The following is a 17373-nucleotide window of genomic DNA, read 5'->3' on the forward strand; positions in this document are numbered from 1 at the left end:
CTGCTGTCACTGATACACAGAGAGTTTGGGAGAAACTTTCATTTGCATTGCCACGGCAGCTGTAGCACAGCTTTCATGAGGAGGATAGCTCAGGCTGGTAAATCGTTTGTTGCTTTTACACTTGACTCTCCCTTATCTCCCCCACATCATTTTGGGTAGCGAGCCTCTGCCCTTGTGATTGTTGACAATCTGCCTTTTTTTTCCTGAAAACTTTTTTTAGCTTGGGGCTGCAGTTCCAGCTTACACAGGTTCTTGCAGAGAACTTTTAAGGTATTGCTCAAAACTTCCAGCGTCTTCCTGGCAAGCCAGGGCTTAGATGCCTCCAGAGGATTTCAGAGAAGTATGCCAGAGTTCCATGAATCTCAGGTCACAGTAAACCTTTTTTGGTACTACTCTGAATCACCAGTCACTGACATATTAATATAGCTTCAGAAAAACAGCAACCTAATGCAGCATCTGGCCCACCCTCCCACAAGAACTCCCTGATAAGGAATAGTCTGTTTGGGCAAGCAAATCCTCTTTATTACTTCCAACCTCTGCAGGCATTACACACTAGCATGTGAAGGTTATGTCTCCAAGCAGTTAAACAAGGGGAAGAAAGCTCAGCTTCGGGCTAGTACACATTAAGTATGTTAGGCAGGTGCTAAAGGACCTCACCTGTAAAGCTGACAGTGAAACAGGAACCCACACTGCTGAGATGCAGTTCATGACTGGAGACACTCAGTAAGGTACAATTCTGTCCACAGAATCAGGTGAGTGCAACACCTACCCTGCAGTCCCACCCAAACTTAGATGCTGCTCCCCTTATCTACAAACAAGTGCAGCTTCTGGTCCAACTCAGCCAAGCCACCAAACCTTCTGTGGCCCTTCACTGCACTCCCTCCAGCTGCACCACACCCCTCCTGTACTGGGCAGCCAGAACTGGACACAGCACTCTGAGTGTGACCTCACAGGACTACACAGGGGGAAGGATTGAAGGATTGCCTCCCTCGGCCTCTGGCACACGCATTAGGCAGCCCAGGACCTGGCTGGAAAAGGCTCGTTTGCCTTCCTCCATTTCAGCACACTGCTGCTTCCATCAGCTCAAGTGTGAGATGGATCCCTTGCGGCAGAACACTGCTTTTACATGGAAGAGCACTGGCAAAGGGTGCCCTTCCAGCTACACTCCAGCTTGGATGTCTTTTTGACCCCTCTTTTGTTGTTGATAAATCAGTTTCTCACAGACCATACAACTGGGACATGGTTAAATGATGAATTCTTTCCTTAACACCGCAGCTCACAATTGGCACCAAGATTCTTTAGCAGGTACCCAAACACTTCCAAATAACACCATTTATTGAAAATGTTTTGAAAATACATTTGCACATTACAAACAATCTTAGGAAATTCTTCACTTTTCACAAAGCAGTGGCCAGTGTCTCTCTTTGGGGAAGACATACAGTGACACTAATTCTGCTGTCAGTATTTCTAAGGCACATACTCACAAACTACTTCAGGAAAGTGCAGCCATAAAAATACATCTTATGTTTCATTACCATTAAAGCTTCTTTTTGTGATGCGACAAATTTGCTGTGTAACCTGAGATTTTCTAGAGCAATGCACAGCTCTCAAACTTGCTGTTTTACAAAGCTGTAATAAGGAACATGGTGCTTCTTTTTTTTTGTGCAGATACTGACTTTTGATGAATTAAAGACGATACTTCACCCAAAACCAAAATGAAACACAACACTCAAAATTCAGATTTTTTCTTTATAGGAAAGTGTGTTCCAAGCATCTGGAGCTCATCAGTCACACAGCCCAAGTTCAGCTTCTGTGACAGGTTTGGTGATGCCTCACTGCCAATGGGATCCTTACCCCCCTAACACCTTAATGCTATCTGGCACCCAAAACAGCACCTCTCACCTTCCTCCTCTGTCCCAGTGGTTCAGGCTCCAGCCCTGGCTTTGCAGGGCTGCCTGCAGTTGTGATGTAGTGGAATAACTTGTGATTTCTAAATTAAAACTCATCATTCCATTCTACCTGGGAATAAGTGCCACAATGATGGAGTGGTCACAGGATGCAGGAAAACAAGGGTGAACCTTACTTAATTTGTTTCATACTTGTTTACTGCAATTAACTGAGTGTTAATTCACAGCTGGAGCACAGATAACACCCCAGGTTTATGATTGTTTTTTCTACAGCTCACACAAGTGTTAAAAGTGGAGTTTCATGTATGAACGTCCTAACTTTCTCTCTTACAAAATACAAATATGAAACCACCTTCTAATATCACTTCCGTAATTTTGTGGGTCAGAATTATGTTCAGTATTATCAGACCTCCAGGGGAAATGGAGCAAATGAATTTATGTGAAATCAAATCGCTTATAAAAGCAAAGTGAAAAAACTTGTATCCAACATTAATTACTATAATCACATAGAGCTGAGATACAGCAACCATTTTTCATTTGTACTTATTGAACAGCAAAAACAGTAAAAAAATATATACAATCTTTGTAGGGAAAAAAACCTGAAACAGTTTTCTACTGCTCAAGAGTAAGACAATTTTCCCTTAAATGTTTTAGTGCAATCCCTGCCTCACTCCCACAAACTGTTCTTCTTCTGTTCCAAGGCAAACTGAAACCAGTCAAATCTTCATTCAAATCAAGAAAGCTGTGAACTAGTGAATTGATACATATTCACCTGAGATCACTCTGAAATACAGGACAAGATGATAATGATTAACAGCTAAGGTGCACAACTGTTTGGTAACATTGGAAGAGAAACAGCATTTACACAGAACAGTTTTTGCCACAGAACAGTAAAACTGTCATCTGTAATGAGAATTATTGAACATAGAAAAGGAAGAAACAGTATGAGAACTGCAAGCAGCTTACTCTTCTACTTTCTTCTGTTCAATATTGTTCTGTTCCCAAGTGTCTGTAACATAAAAAGAGAGAGAGGAAAGAAGAATAAATGTTAAAAAATCAATTCTTAAAAATACTTCATCTGTAACTCAGTTTATTTCATGCTTATGTAATTGTCACTCAAATTTGTTGACTCATTTCAAAGTAGTCCTATGTAAGTTCTACAAGTAGATGTGCTTTATCTGCATCAAACAGCCTAAAGTGAAACCACAAAGCTAAATATAGTCTACATGTATATCCAGCTCTGACAAATGGGTAGAATTAACCATGAGATAAAAATAAAAAAGCCAATGCTTTTCTCATTTTTTTCTATCTGGATTTAGTAATTTCATCTTTTCTAGAGTAATTCTGTTGAACAACAATTGGTATCCACTAGTTCAAATAAAATAAGCTTGGCTACAGATAAACACTTAAAGGCATCACGAAAGTATATTTATCCAAGCACTAAACAAGTCACACTGCAACAGTAAACAGAGAACTACCTTTCATAAATTCCATTGAGGAAAGAAAGGGCTTTTCCAGAGGGACTGTCCTGTACCTTGTGTTGGTCTTGAGAAACAGAACCATTGTGATGTTTGGAGGTGGGAAGGATCCAGGCAAGAGTGAAAAGGAACATTTTGTCTACTTATTTTTTTGTTATTTTAGGACAGGCATCAGTACTGTATGTACGTGTACCAGGTCATTAAATCACTTAACATCCTGTTCTTCACTCTCATGATTTGGGGATGGAACATTACCATGTGGTACAGGAGAGCAAAAAAGGAATTCAATTGAAAATCACAGAAGAAACCCATGCAACTAAGGACTCAACTCCAATTTCTAGTATCACCTGCCACTACTTTGATCAGAAACCATCAGGCAGAAATACATCACTCGTGAGTAGCCTTAATGGTCTGTTTGGCACAGCTGCTTAGTGTCAACACCACGTGAGACAGAATCAGAGGGGAAAGCTGTGCCCTCCTTGCAAAAGTGCTCAGAAATACGGAGAAGCTGAATGAGAATCTCATACCAGCCTCAGGCCTGATGGATTTGCATGGGAAAAATAAAGACCAAGTTTCAAGCCCAGATCCTGCAGAGACCAGGTGTCTACCAGGAAATACAACCTCCAAGCTAAAAGGAAATCTATGACTACCATGTTTACAGGCCAATAAACAACCAATCCAACACCACTCTGGCAAAGCCTATGGCAAACAAAGCTATAATTTTATAAAACTTATTTGTATCTCTATCACTCTGCAGATTAAATACAAGTATTTATGTTGGGATGTCTTTGTCATATCAATGCATCAGATGCAATTACAGGTGAATATTAAGGCAAAAAGTAATAAAGGCAGAAAAAGTAATGAAGTGATTCCAAATTGTAAACTGAAGACACACAAAAAAAAAGTAATTTAAAAATGTATTTTTAATATATCTTCAAACACTAACACAACTTGGTTTTGTACAGCATCCTACATAAAAGATGTACCCAAAATAATAAGCAGACTTTTAACATCTCAATTACAGAGTTAAGCAGCAGAAGAGGAAAACAATTAAATGCTACAGACACGAAAGAAGACATAAGCTCTCAGATGGGACTTGAAACAAACGGGAAAATTAGGTTAACTTTATCTCCTGTTTTAAGCCTAGAATAAATCAGCATCATAAAGCAGTATCAAAACATTTCAGTTTACCTCAATAGCATCATCCATTTCTGTGCTCTCATATAATCATTTCAGCTTATGTCAGAATAAGGAAACTCTTTTTCTGGAGAGCTGTCATCGCTTAGGTCACTGTAGCTGTCACTGTTGGAACCAATAAAAATTCAGAAAAAGCTGAACCAAATATTTTATTTCAAGCCCTCCAACCCATGATGCATATGATCAACACTTTCCTCAAATGCAACCCATTTCCAGAAAACTTCTTTAGGCTCCTGCTAAAAACAGGGTATTTCAGAACACCCTCTAAAGGAATGGGCTGAAATTTGGAGATTAGGATCTGATACAAAATAATGCTCTACCTGATAAACAGTATGTTCAATTTCCTTCTGCTTGACTCTGTACATTTATTCTGCAATTTACTGGTGCTGCATGTCTATGATCATGGTTAACATGATCATAGACATAGATAAGACAAGATAAATAAAAACAGGTATTCAGAGCTAAAATAAAAGGAACTTCTCCCTCATGGTAAAGAAAATCTTTGTTTAAACAACAAAAAAAAAGTTAAGACAACATTATTAGCTCACAATTCTTTAATTTATACTTAAATTACAATTCTTGCTCTTCTAGTTAGAACACAAATAATTTTCATTGCACCATGCAATATCCTGACAGTTTTTCTAGAGGTTTTCATCCCCTTTTGCTGTGTCCTGAGAGAAGCAGACTGGTTTTCAGAGACCAAACTGCCATGCAAGTGGTTGCTTTATAAGTGGCAAGAACAAGGAAACAGTAAAGAACAGGAATCACCACAGTGACTGAGAGAAAGAAGTGCCCACAAACCACATTTTCAGTCAGTGTGATGTCTATTGGCTCTCCAAGTTTACCTTAAATCTCAGTGCGCTTCAGAAGTGCCTCCAGCCTCAACCCCTCCTGACTATACTTCACTTCTGCACTCTGCCTTCCAGATGTTTTAATTTTCCCAGATGAAAAGCCAGCAAAGGGAGCCCAGGGAACGAGTAAGTACTTCTGAGCAGAAGTAATTGTGGTCAGTCCTGTGACCCTTCAGAGCACATGGCCAGCACAGTACAGGTGGGGATCTCACACCTCATTTGCGTGGGAACATCATGACAGCCTTGGCTACCAACTCTGTGCCTGCCACTGACTGCAGAGCTGTCTTGTCACACCTCCCCTTTCCCACACACCCCTTCATCCTCCAGAAAACAGGACCCCACTCATGTCATGTTCCTCATCCCTGGGCATGATCTCCTACTGAGACATCAAGCACATGAGCCACCCAGGCAGAGCCTCGTCAGTGGATTCCAGTGACTGCCTGCTGGGTAATGCTTCGAGGGAGCCGTGCAGCCCCACAGCTGGAGCTCTTTGATGAGACTGCACTGTGGAACAGGGAACAAACTGCACTCAGCTACTCCGCTGCTTGTTACTGAGCACTGCTTTGCAGCCTGAATTTCACTCTCTCCTCTTTGAGAGAAAAGGAAAACCAAAGAAAGAGCAGGCAAAAAAACAGACACTTAAACAGAGTGGGACAGGAGGGACAGCACCAACAGTTGCCCCATTTAATTTTTACATCTGTTAGGAAAGTCTCCCACAGTTACAGCAAGTCACTGTATCAAATCTGTGTAAAACAACATAGATATTCTGCTTGTCCTAACATGAAGACTTTGTCTACAGCATTCTGCCCTTTCTTTGAGTGACACACACACTGCTGATGTGGTTCTTACAAAGGGTGTGTCATATCAGGAGAGTGAGAAATGCTCGATTTGATAATTTCATCAGCTGGTGATCAATTACACAGTTCAAGTGAGGAAAGTGTTGTTAACAGTATGATCAGGCATGCCAGATGCACACAGACAAACACAACATCACCAATGCTGTACTTACTTTTTTCTGAAAGTACCCATGGAAACATGGAACAAAAATGCAGTATTATTAAAACAGTTTTGCATTTTCACATCAGCAAAATAGCAAATACTGTCCACAGAACAGAATAAAACTGATTGTAGAGAACTGCATAATCTTATGACAGCCCTGATTTAAGTCAAAAATCTTCAGAGAACCTCTTTTTCTTTTATTAGCCCTGCTGCCCAGTGGCAATCACAGCCCAAAAACATGCCAGAGTTCTGTAAACTCCACAGTATGGGAGTCAGATGCTTAAGTAAAAGTGCTCACCGACCAATGGGGTGAGTGGAGAACTGCCCAGCCTCATCTCCTGGAGGCAGTCAGGTGCTGATCCCCACCCAGCACTCTCATCGTGGGTCCTCCCCTACTCAATGACACAGGTTTTAGAGGGATTTGCCCACAGTAGTCACACAGCCTGGATGCTTCTGTGATTTCACTGACCTACCACCCAAACTTCTTAAGCCTGTTTTCAGTTTGCCAAAGCCGAGGCTCACTTGGCCACTAGCGCAGAGGTTAAAACACTTACTCAGCTGATGACAATTTTGTTCCTGTTCCCACACTGCTCAATTTCAGTACAAGATTTGACACCACATCCTAGAGAAGAGCTGTCATCATCACATTCTTGACTTCTGCAGCACCACCTCCCAGTCTCCCCTACTTTAGGGCTGCTCTATGGGGTGTAAATCAGTTTTATGTCTCACAAACAGTCACAGGGCAAGAAAGGTAGGGGAAATACCCAGGTAAGGATCAGCCCTTGGGCTTCAGACTCAGGTAGCTGTCAGTCTCTCAGTTTCATGAGAAACTTGTTTGAATGATATGTCTAAGCACATCCAGAACCTGTGGCATCATCTTAAAAATAACAACTTGGGCCCAAGGAAACTTGAACTTCACGAGTTAGGCTGCCGGTGGACTTGAAATCAAACAGGGACTCATGAAACATGGCATATCTACACCTGTGTGTTACAGCTTCAAACCAGCACTGGTGTCAGGTTTCTAAGATTTACTGATGCAAAACATATCATGTGTAATCTGAAGGAAAACTGTAGGTGGCATTAACTGTAAGCAAGCCATCTTTTCTCTTTGGAATAAATGTGTATGTTGTTCCAAATTACAATGAGTTGTACACAGATATTAAACACAAAACCCAAATGGATGCTTCATGCTCACAGCTGGTAATATTAAGTAACCTTCCTTAAATCTGCTGGTTGTGAAAGTGGTGGTGATGAGATATAAGTAAGCCCAGCTTTCCCTAATGAAATTCTTTTTCACACCAAGGCAACTATGGAAAAAAAAGTTTACATTTGCTTCAGCAAGTTTTCTCTCAGTTTGTGTTCAAATTAATTAGTAATTATCTTGGGCAGGAGCCTGACACCCACTTCATCCTATTTGTAACAATTCTTACAATAGTGAACTCCAACAAAAAGGAGCTACTGAGCTCATCTGAGGCCACCAGTTCTAAGATCTAACTCCAACAGTTTGGTGGTTTTGTTGTTGTTTGGGGTTTTTTTTGGTTTTTTGTGGGATTTTGAGTATAAGGTAGTGGCCAAGGAAAAAACTATAAACTCTATGCAGTGTCACTGCATCTTGTCAATCACTTTAGTCGTTCGCTCCTGTAAAATGGGTACTCTGTGAATATTCTGGTTTTCACTTGAAAAATCCAGATCAATAGACTTTAGAAACAAAGTATTTGGCAGTTTCAGGGGAGTTTTTCTTTCATTCATTTTTAATGTACTATTGACAAAAAACTCCTTTTCCAGAAATGTAAATTAAAACAGTTACTAGAGTAATGCTATGGCCTGCAAGGAGCCAAGCTAAGTGCATTTCTTCCTCAGTGCAATTAAAGATACATGAAGTACAGATAAATTAAGTACAGGCTGCAGTTGTTTCAGTTGTTTAGCTTTTGAGGACTCAGCAAAAGGAACTCATTATAATTTATTTCCCCGCCCCCAAAAGGTGAATTATTAAAACTATTATGTCATTAAAACATTATTTTGAATAAATGCATATTTGTACAATGGTTATAATCGTTGTCACACATATTCTTGGTACATATTGTTGTGATCATTATATGGTAATAAAAATCATAGATATCATTTATGGTCATAACAATTTCATCTATTATTTAAAATGATGGTCATCATGATACAATCCTGTGCTTCCATAAAACACCATTTCATTTGGGAATCCTTCAGCACAAACCCAAAACTCCTCAGTTGTGACCTGCCAGCCACCTGCACTCACATGATGGACCTAGGATCACATCTTCATCTGGGATAGGCACCAGCAGTTCCCCAAAACCACTGGAGAGAAACAGGCTCTGGCAGTGTGTAATGCATAACTGACCCACAGAACAGTCAAAATGAGCTATCTGGTTCCTTAAAGTGCATTTTCACTTAACAACTACAGAAAAAGACTTGAGGTGACTAGCTCAGAAGGGTTTTCACTGTAAGCATCAAATATTTAAATGACAAAGTTAACAGATATAACTAGCCATTACTAAGTACTAGCATGTTTAAGAAAGGATTTCCTTTATAACTTTTCCATAGTTTTCTGTAGGAGCTCTTCTGTAGGAGGGTAACAGGATCTTTGCTGCCCCAACCATCCTCAGCTGGGCCCTGCCCCACTGGAATGTCACTGGAGCCAGAGCTCTTGCCTTAAGTGGTGACTGTGGTACTGACTCCTGCCGGTGAGGACACCACCCCTACCAGGACAGCTCCCTCCCCTGGCTCCTGGAGTGCCATCTTCCGTGGAGCAGCCCCCCTTGCTGCTCTCTTGACAATCTTCAAATCACATTTCCCTCAAATCACATGTCTGGATTTAGCCAATGGCAGAAGCATGATGCTGTGCCAAATGTGTTCTTGACTAGGGACAACATACAGGGGACATCAGGCACCAGAACGTGTTACACGGGTGGTTTTCTGTTCTGCTCACAGCTGCTTTCCGCCACAGCTGATCTGAGAGATAGCTGGACCATGCTAATGCAGTAAGCACCATATGGGCAAATTTTCTGAGTTTTCTGATGCTTTATTTAATGCACCATTCCTTCTGTTCTCTGGCCACTTTTGTTCCTTGACTCTGAACACAGTTCATGTGTCATCTTTCGTTAATAATTTGCCCAGAACTCAAAAGAGTACTCTGTGACTAGATGGCATTGGATTGGTGCCTCACATTTAAATATTCACAAATGCTTTGCAAAAGGGTATTTTTGGCAGTAGTCAGTGTTGCCTGTACTTACTCACTAGGAACACCTTTTCTACATTCCCTCCCTTGTACTGGATATTTGTGTTTAAATTATTTATCTTTAGCTTCTTCTCCTCCTCCTCCAGAGATGTCATTATATTCAGCAGAGATTACTGAATTCCCTACATTTTTTGTTACTTCTTTGTTCTGAATAGCGCTTTCAGCTCCTATTCAAGTGAATTATTTGCAAATATAATTAATGCACTCAGGCTTACTCTTGATGGCCATTAATAAAGGTGCTGGTTGTAGACAAATAAATAAAGCCAGCTGATGCTGAACTGGATAAGGGGAAAAAATAAACCAAAACAAAACAAGCAACATGGCTTTATTGTACACCAGTGGTTTTGCAACCCATATTATACTGTTCCCGAAGATAAGTCAGTTTTTATTAATTTTTCCAAATGAAACTACATAAGTATCAGTAAAAGCCAACAACATTACATGTGAAGTTCCCCTCTCATCCACTAGTTCTCTATTAAAACCCTTTGTTTTCTCTTATAAAGCACCATATTTGTGGGTATTGTACACTTTGAGTCTCATGTAGTTTTGGTTTTCTTTGTCCTTGAAAATGAAAATGTAAACTGGCAGCGTCCCATCACATTCCTCACTTCTATATGCATGGTGACTTCAGTATTTCCATGGAAAGGTTTGGAAAAGGTCATGATCTAAAACCATTCACAAGGAAATGAAGTGCAGGGCTTTGATGGTTGGGCACTTGTGCCATAAAAGCACAAGAGGTTGAAACCACAAAGGCAGCTTGGGTGCCCAACTAGTACTTCATGTAAGTAACAATTATTCACTGAGTTACTCTGACCCTTTGGTCAGCTCTTGACTGTCTCTTGGTGTATACACTGAAGTTTCTAGGAACTAAATTTCCCTCAGAGGATTCATTCCAGTCTCAAACTAGGTGTGCTCATGCCTGTTTGGGCCTATGTCTGTACCAGACTAGGCCTCACAAAAATTTAAGAGACAGCTTACTCACTTTCATTTATTTAGGGTACTCTCCCGGAAGTTGTAGTGCACCCTTTAATTTATTATTAGCTTTGCTTACAGAAGCTAGGGCTTCTGTCCAAGTGTCAAATATTCTAAAATTGCACCCTAATTATGGGGCTGTTAAATGTTCTGGAGTAATAGTTTCCTGTTAAGACTCTCACGCTGAAATACGTATTTCCTTTGTCTCAGGACTTCATTATTCACTCTCTTTTTAGAGTTTATGGTAGCCTTGCATATGTAATCTGCTCAGCTTGCTGGTCTCCACAAATTCTCTTGCAGCTTACTTTGCTCTAGTCAACAGCACAACCCACATAGGTGGTGCTGGATGAGGTGTGCAGAAAATCCTCTCTTCAGATTTCTTTCAGCCTTGCTAGGACATGCCTTGGCTTTACAACTCAATGAAATCACCAGCACTCTGGGGTTTAAAGGTTTACATTGGAAACCTTTCCACTCAGCAGGTGGGTATGTTAATATGAGTGCATGTGCTGTAATTAACACTGCAATTCCCTCCTGAACATTCTTCCATACAACATCTTCCTCTTTTAGCCTCAAAATGCCTTCCTATTCCAGTGCTCCTTCTCAAGACACAGGGGTATTGCTTGACTGCTGTGGAACTAGGTAAACAGCAAAATCTGTAATTTTATATATTAAGTTTTGGGGTGTGGATTTTTGTCTTTGCTAAATGTAAACATTTAGTAAGGATTTGGTAGGAGTGTACTCTACGAACATGAAGAAAAAAAGCTGGGTATACATTTTGAATGATTAATTCAAGTAGGTCTAAGTGGGGCAAATTCAGTACTGGCTGAGACTTTAAGTCAGGGTTAGATAGCATAGTTGTTATAATGCTAAGGGATGTAAATTAGCAGGACACATGCAGATCACTCATTTTAAAAAAGCGATTTTTCTTTATCTCAGACAAATAAATAGGGTTATTTATGGGACAAAGCAGTGTAAGGAAGGATACTGGGGTCTGTGAAGAGAGATGAAGTGTGAGTCAGAGTGCCCACCAAGAGAGTAAGACTGAAGATCACTGAGATGGAACACTCTACCTTGCCAAGCACCACAAAGATTTGATCTGTGTATTGCACCAGCACACCTTTGAAAAGGTAACTAACACTATGACCACTTCTAACAATAAAAGGCTAAGGTAACAGGGTGTTTCAATCAAGCCATTGTGTGCAGATGAGAAATTCATTCTCTTTGTATGTACATCATTGCACAACCCGGCAGAGTGAATAAAAACTGATACCCATAAAGGAGTAGGGAACCAAAACAGATTGGTCTGGTCTGGCCTGGCTGTTTTCCCATTATTACTCAAACTTGAATAAAATTTCTATTTCTCTTTTAACAAACAGACCTTATTTTAACAGAACACATGACTCAGGAAAAGAAAAAAGCTCAACCCACAGAATTAATGTGTGGCGTCTTGTTTAGAAGAAAAGCTAACATGCCAGAGTTGGATCTGTTCAATGTTATTATTTAGTCATTTTATGATTTCTTAAATTTTTTTTTGTTATTGTGGCCTTTAAGGCATCCCTCTGATTTCTTTATTATTGCTATTATAATGAAATTTTAACTGTTATTAATATCACTGAAGTAAACAAGAATTAGTTAACCCCGGCTAAAAAAAAATTGATATATTTAATAACCCAAAGTCTCTCTGTCCAAGAGACCAAGGACAGAGTTTTGGCTGAACCATCCAGTTCTGATCTAGATCCAAATCCTTCTGTAAGCCCAAAGGTATTCCAACTGTTTTATTTCAGGCCTGTCTCTGAAAGATAGTATTTACTATTTAGCTACTGCAAAAATAAAATCAGTGTTTTCTTTGTTGTTGCTATCATCTTTCGAGTACAACTAGGTATGAATTTCACTTCACTGCTTGATCCTCTAGGAAATCTCATCCCCTATGAAGCTGCTATCAATGGAAGTTAACACAGGAGGCTGTCATCTTCATTTGAACTTATTAACAGTTTTTTACTTTTTTTTGATTGTAATGTGGAGTTCTGGCTTCAGCCCTAATAGCCTCTGAAAAGGAAGAAGTGAGGAACTGTGCTTCCTGCTTACAGGTTATCTATCACCCAGATATATGACAGGCACACACAGCCACAAGTTTCAATACATGAAATCAATACATGAAGAACTCCTTTTCCTCTTCTGGGCATCTGTATTGAAGGCTGGAATAGTCCCTTCAAAAATGTGACTGTCAAACTGCAGGCAAGCAACAAAGAAAGATTACCTTGGAGACAATTTACACCCACGCTGCAGGTATGCATTCAGTGTCCCAGTTGCTGCTAGCAACAGTCCAAGGTATGGAGGTGAAGGTTTCATAGGTCTTGAGGAAAATTCTGGGTGGAACTGAACTCCCACAAAATATGGGTGATCTACAAGACAGACATCAAAGAAAATTACACAATGTAAGAAGAAGACAGTAGAAAATTTTTTAGGAAAAATTTTATTGAAGATTTCAGACTAGTGTCTAGAAGCTAGGGCAGTACATCTGAATTTAAGGGTGAGGCAGCAGAAAACTTCTTTCCACAAAAAGCAACTGACACCAGAGGCACAAGGTTAGTAGGGTAAACTAAGGAAAAATCATCCTATGATTCATAAAAACCAAATAATAAACTTGTACCAACATGTGAGGGGCACAATTGGAAGAGTCATAAAGTTTACATTTATCATATTATTTTCATAGTATTTTGGTTTGCAGTATGTATTTATGCATGCCTGTTCAGAACATATGCTCAAAGCAGTGACAAACTCAGGTTAAATCAGGTTGCTGACAGCTTTGTCTAGTCAAGTTTTGAAGGTGCAAGGATGAAGATTTCACAGACTCTCTAGGTAATACACTCCAGTAATGTCACATACTTTGGCAGTACTGGATGTATACACATTTCATACACTCATGCAAAATGAACACATATTGGGACCTGACCAAGAATATTTGAGGGTGCTTAGGGAGCAGGGCAATGTCACTGAAAGTGGCATACAGATAAAAATCTATGAAAGGCCAGAGGTCCCTGATGACTAGAAAAAGGCAGTCACCATGCCCTTCAAGATGGAAAGAAGGATCCAAAACCACAGAACATTACTGACCTTCAGAACATGAAGGTCAGGAAGACTGGTACAACAAGCCTGATGCAGGCAGAGCACTGGCTTTCCTTAATTCTGACTTTAGCAAAGCTTTTCATATGGTTTCTTACCCTTTAAGTTATGGGTAGACCACAAAGAGCGCTGTAAAATGGCCAGACTTCTCTTTCAAAGAACAGTGGTGAGTGATTTGAAGTCCAAGCAACAGCAATACTTGAAGATACTCAAAACTTGACTGATACAACTCTGGAGAGCCTGACTTACATTTGAAGGTAGCCCTGTGCTGAAGCAGATGGTTGGACTTCATGACCTCCCAAATCACTCGATGATTTTACACAGCCAAATCCCCCTGAGCTAGATTTAGGACCTTTTGGAAAAGGAGCACATTTATCCCACATAATCAAATATGTGCACTACTCTCAATTTTCACCCATTGTAATACACAGGTGAAGTTAGCAGTATCCCCCAAAATGATCTTGGTGTTACGACAGCTAAAAATATTGTGCCTACATGTCATTCAACAATCTATACTTTATACAGTTTTAATAGATGCAATAAGTATTACAAGAAAGTAAGACACTCACTCTCCAGTTCAATGATTTCCATTCTATTCCCTTCTGTATCATGGCCAACAAATTTCAAACCTTTCTCTTCAAAGCAGTGAGTCAATTCTGGGTTCACCTGAAACATTGAAAGCAACAATTATAGTAGTTCTGCTTATTTTTTGATTTAACAAACAGTAGCAGTTAATTGTAATGGTTTTTACATGCATACAAGAATGAAAAGAACTGGGTAAGGGTTGGGAACATTTGCTTTCTTGTTTTAACAAATATGTAAAAGTGGACATGTTTGTTAAATAAAGAGATTAATAGGTAATTTTAGAAGTTATTATGCAACATTCAAAAATTAAAGCCAGGGTCCCTTCTGCTTGCTGCCCTCCTGAATCCAAGCAACATGTATTCCCTCTTTTTTAAATGGCCCACTAGATGTAGACTGACCTCCCCTTTGAACACTGCATTCAGTGCTTGTGACGAAAGCTGTGATGCAGCTCTTCCTTCAAACTAAAGACCTCTGCAGTGAGCTGTCTCATTTCCTTGATGATGTTTTAACCACTCAGTTAATATCCAAACTTTGAACAGGTTTACCACCATCACGTTCTCCTCCCTTTTAAGGAAGTTTAATACTCTCTGAGTTGGTTACAGCATGCACATATCTCATAGTTCAGGCTCTTTTAGAGACACTGATGGAGTCAGATCCCTTTTGAACTACCTCAGAGATAACTCCAGGAGTCCCCCTCTTGTGTGTCTCCTTGAATGACAGTATTTTGAAAGCATTCAGGCACCTCATCTCAGATGTTTGCACACAGAGGAGTGGACCCATACAAAGTGCTTACCTCATATCGATGCCTGTGTCGCTCCTCTACAAACATTTCATCACCATAAAGCTTCCCTGAATATACAACAAAAGAGAAATTAAAGCCAATGTGTTGCTTTAATAGTTGCTATAATTACTGCTTGTATTCAAGTCTCAAAAAAGTCACAATAAACACATGTTAAACATAACAAGGCATTATTCATCTCACTGCGTTTTTTGTTCTTCCCAAGTGATGACTAGTTTCTTTTAACTTACTGTTACCTGAGTTTATTCAGGATTCATATTCAACATTCCTTGACTAGAAATAGCTTAGGCAGACTAGAATCTAAACACACTTTAACTAATTTAAATTGTAAAGCTCAAAACAAAAAGTCTGAGTGAACCAGCAATGTAAAATCCCTTAAGGGTTTTACAACAGTTGCACACAAAAGATGCAGGCAAGGAAGCCTTTTAGTAGCATCTGTTCCATTTTAATAGATTATGCATGGCACCTGGCACAGTACCTCCAAAGAACAAACAGAGAATATTGTTCTTCTGTTTTCCTGATCTCATTACCCAAATGACTCTTGCAGTCTTCTGTGCGTCATCTTGAACACTCCACATTTCACAGCAACAAGGAGCGAGTTAGAGGTATGCAGAAAACCAGATTTTAATCATATCTCTTACTTATAACCATGGCTCAAACTTTGCTCTCAATTTACACTAAGGTCATGAGAATTACTGTCTTGCTAGGGGGTTGATACAAGCAATAAACTGCCAAGAACATCTTCAAAAATTGTAGAATATAGTGCTGCCATTTTACAAAAAATGGTGCATGTCTCAATTTTAAAGGATCACCTTGTCAAAACTATTATTTCCATCCAAGTTGTAAAGCATAAGAAAAAGAAATCAGATTTGCTGATTAAACTACCATAGCTTTTTATGACTCTTTCTAAAGATCTAAACAGATCTAAACAACTCTTAATATTGGTCAAGAGTTACAAGACATGTTGATTTTTATTAACTTTTCCAAGAATTGTTTAGGTCACACTTGTACATTGTGATATGCATATCTGTATCACACATAGGCAAAGTATCACCCAGGCAAGTTTGATCACTACTAGTATGAGCATCTCTAGAATTGCAGATTTTTCATTAAATGTGCATATGGTATTACACTTTGGTCTCTTGCTGAAGTAGGTGTCATTTTTAGATACTCAGAAGGATACATTCCTTAAGCTTAACATAGCTAAATAGAGAATACCTCCGATCAATATCAGGGGCAGGGCACTATAAGAAATATATAGATATTAGTCAATGGACAAGAAATTACTTTTTACATCTTTGCAGCATCATCTATATTGCTACTGTACAATGGGTTGATTAATAGGAGACAAGTATTACTTCAATTTTAAAATACACATTGATCAAATTAAATGTTTTTTTCTATTCTGGTTACTTTTATTTTGTTATCTGAAGCATCCTGTTACAGTAAATAAATTTCCTTTCTTGCAACAGATACTTTGCTTTCCCAAAACAAGACTGTTTCCAGAGCCAGGATAGAAAATAGGAAGAAAACAGTCTGACCTTCCCAAGAACATAATGAATTAAACTGCCATGAAATGAATTTCAGTTTTCTCAATATTTTATTCATTGCTTTTAAAAAAGCACTGGATCCTCAGTGACAGTTTCACTGGCAGTTATGGATGTCTCTCATTTTTTTTTTTTTTACATTCCAATTCTCAGTAAATGTAAATAACAGTATCAGAGCAAATGAGCTCAGGGAAGCTGCCACCTAACTGTTTGCTTAAGACTATGGCATTTTTGATTTTCCATGTTACAAAGCTCCTATCCAAAAGGCAAAGTCATAAGAGCAGAAAAATAACTTACTTAAAACAGAATTTTCAGTTTTAAAAACAGTCCTCCTCTTCCCCAGTCTCATTGTTCCTCCCATATCTCCAGGATTGTGTTCTGGCATGTCAATAACCTGTAGAGAAAAGTTGTTCAGACACGGTTTCATTCAACAAATAAAAAAATCCTAAAACAAACAATTTCCTAGCAAGTCGCACAGATTTATAAATGGCAACTTTATGTATTTTACCTCCAACCATTCCAAATCATTATTTCTGTTTTGTTTTTTTAATGTTTTGTTCTTCAATACTGCATTGTAATAGACTGACAATGTTAGCTAGCTCGTGACAAATGTTTTCATTGAATGTTATGATTAACAAAAGCAACTT

General features: G+C 39.2%; 1 protein-coding gene across 1 annotated transcript in view; it reads right to left on the minus strand.

The window, feature by feature from the left end:
• Window positions 1-1317: 1317 nt before the first annotated feature.
• The window catches only part of CTPS2 (CTP synthase 2), a 59423-nt gene continuing 43367 nt past the window's right edge, over window positions 1318-17373 (minus strand). The window contains exons 14-19 of the mRNA XM_063392894.1: window positions 17024-17120; window positions 15174-15229; window positions 14365-14461; window positions 12930-13074; window positions 4577-4687; window positions 1318-2916 (exon numbers count right to left, since the gene is read on the minus strand). Coding sequence (XP_063248964.1) covers window positions 4618-4687; window positions 12930-13074; window positions 14365-14461; window positions 15174-15229; window positions 17024-17120 — 465 coding nt within the window. The 3' untranslated portion in view covers window positions 1318-2916; window positions 4577-4617. The remainder of the gene's footprint in view (window positions 2917-4576; window positions 4688-12929; window positions 13075-14364; window positions 14462-15173; window positions 15230-17023; window positions 17121-17373) is intronic.

This window comes from Prinia subflava, chromosome 3, assembly GCF_021018805.1.
Source record: "Prinia subflava isolate CZ2003 ecotype Zambia chromosome 3, Cam_Psub_1.2, whole genome shotgun sequence".
Lineage (NCBI taxonomy): Eukaryota > Metazoa > Chordata > Aves > Passeriformes > Cisticolidae > Prinia > Prinia subflava.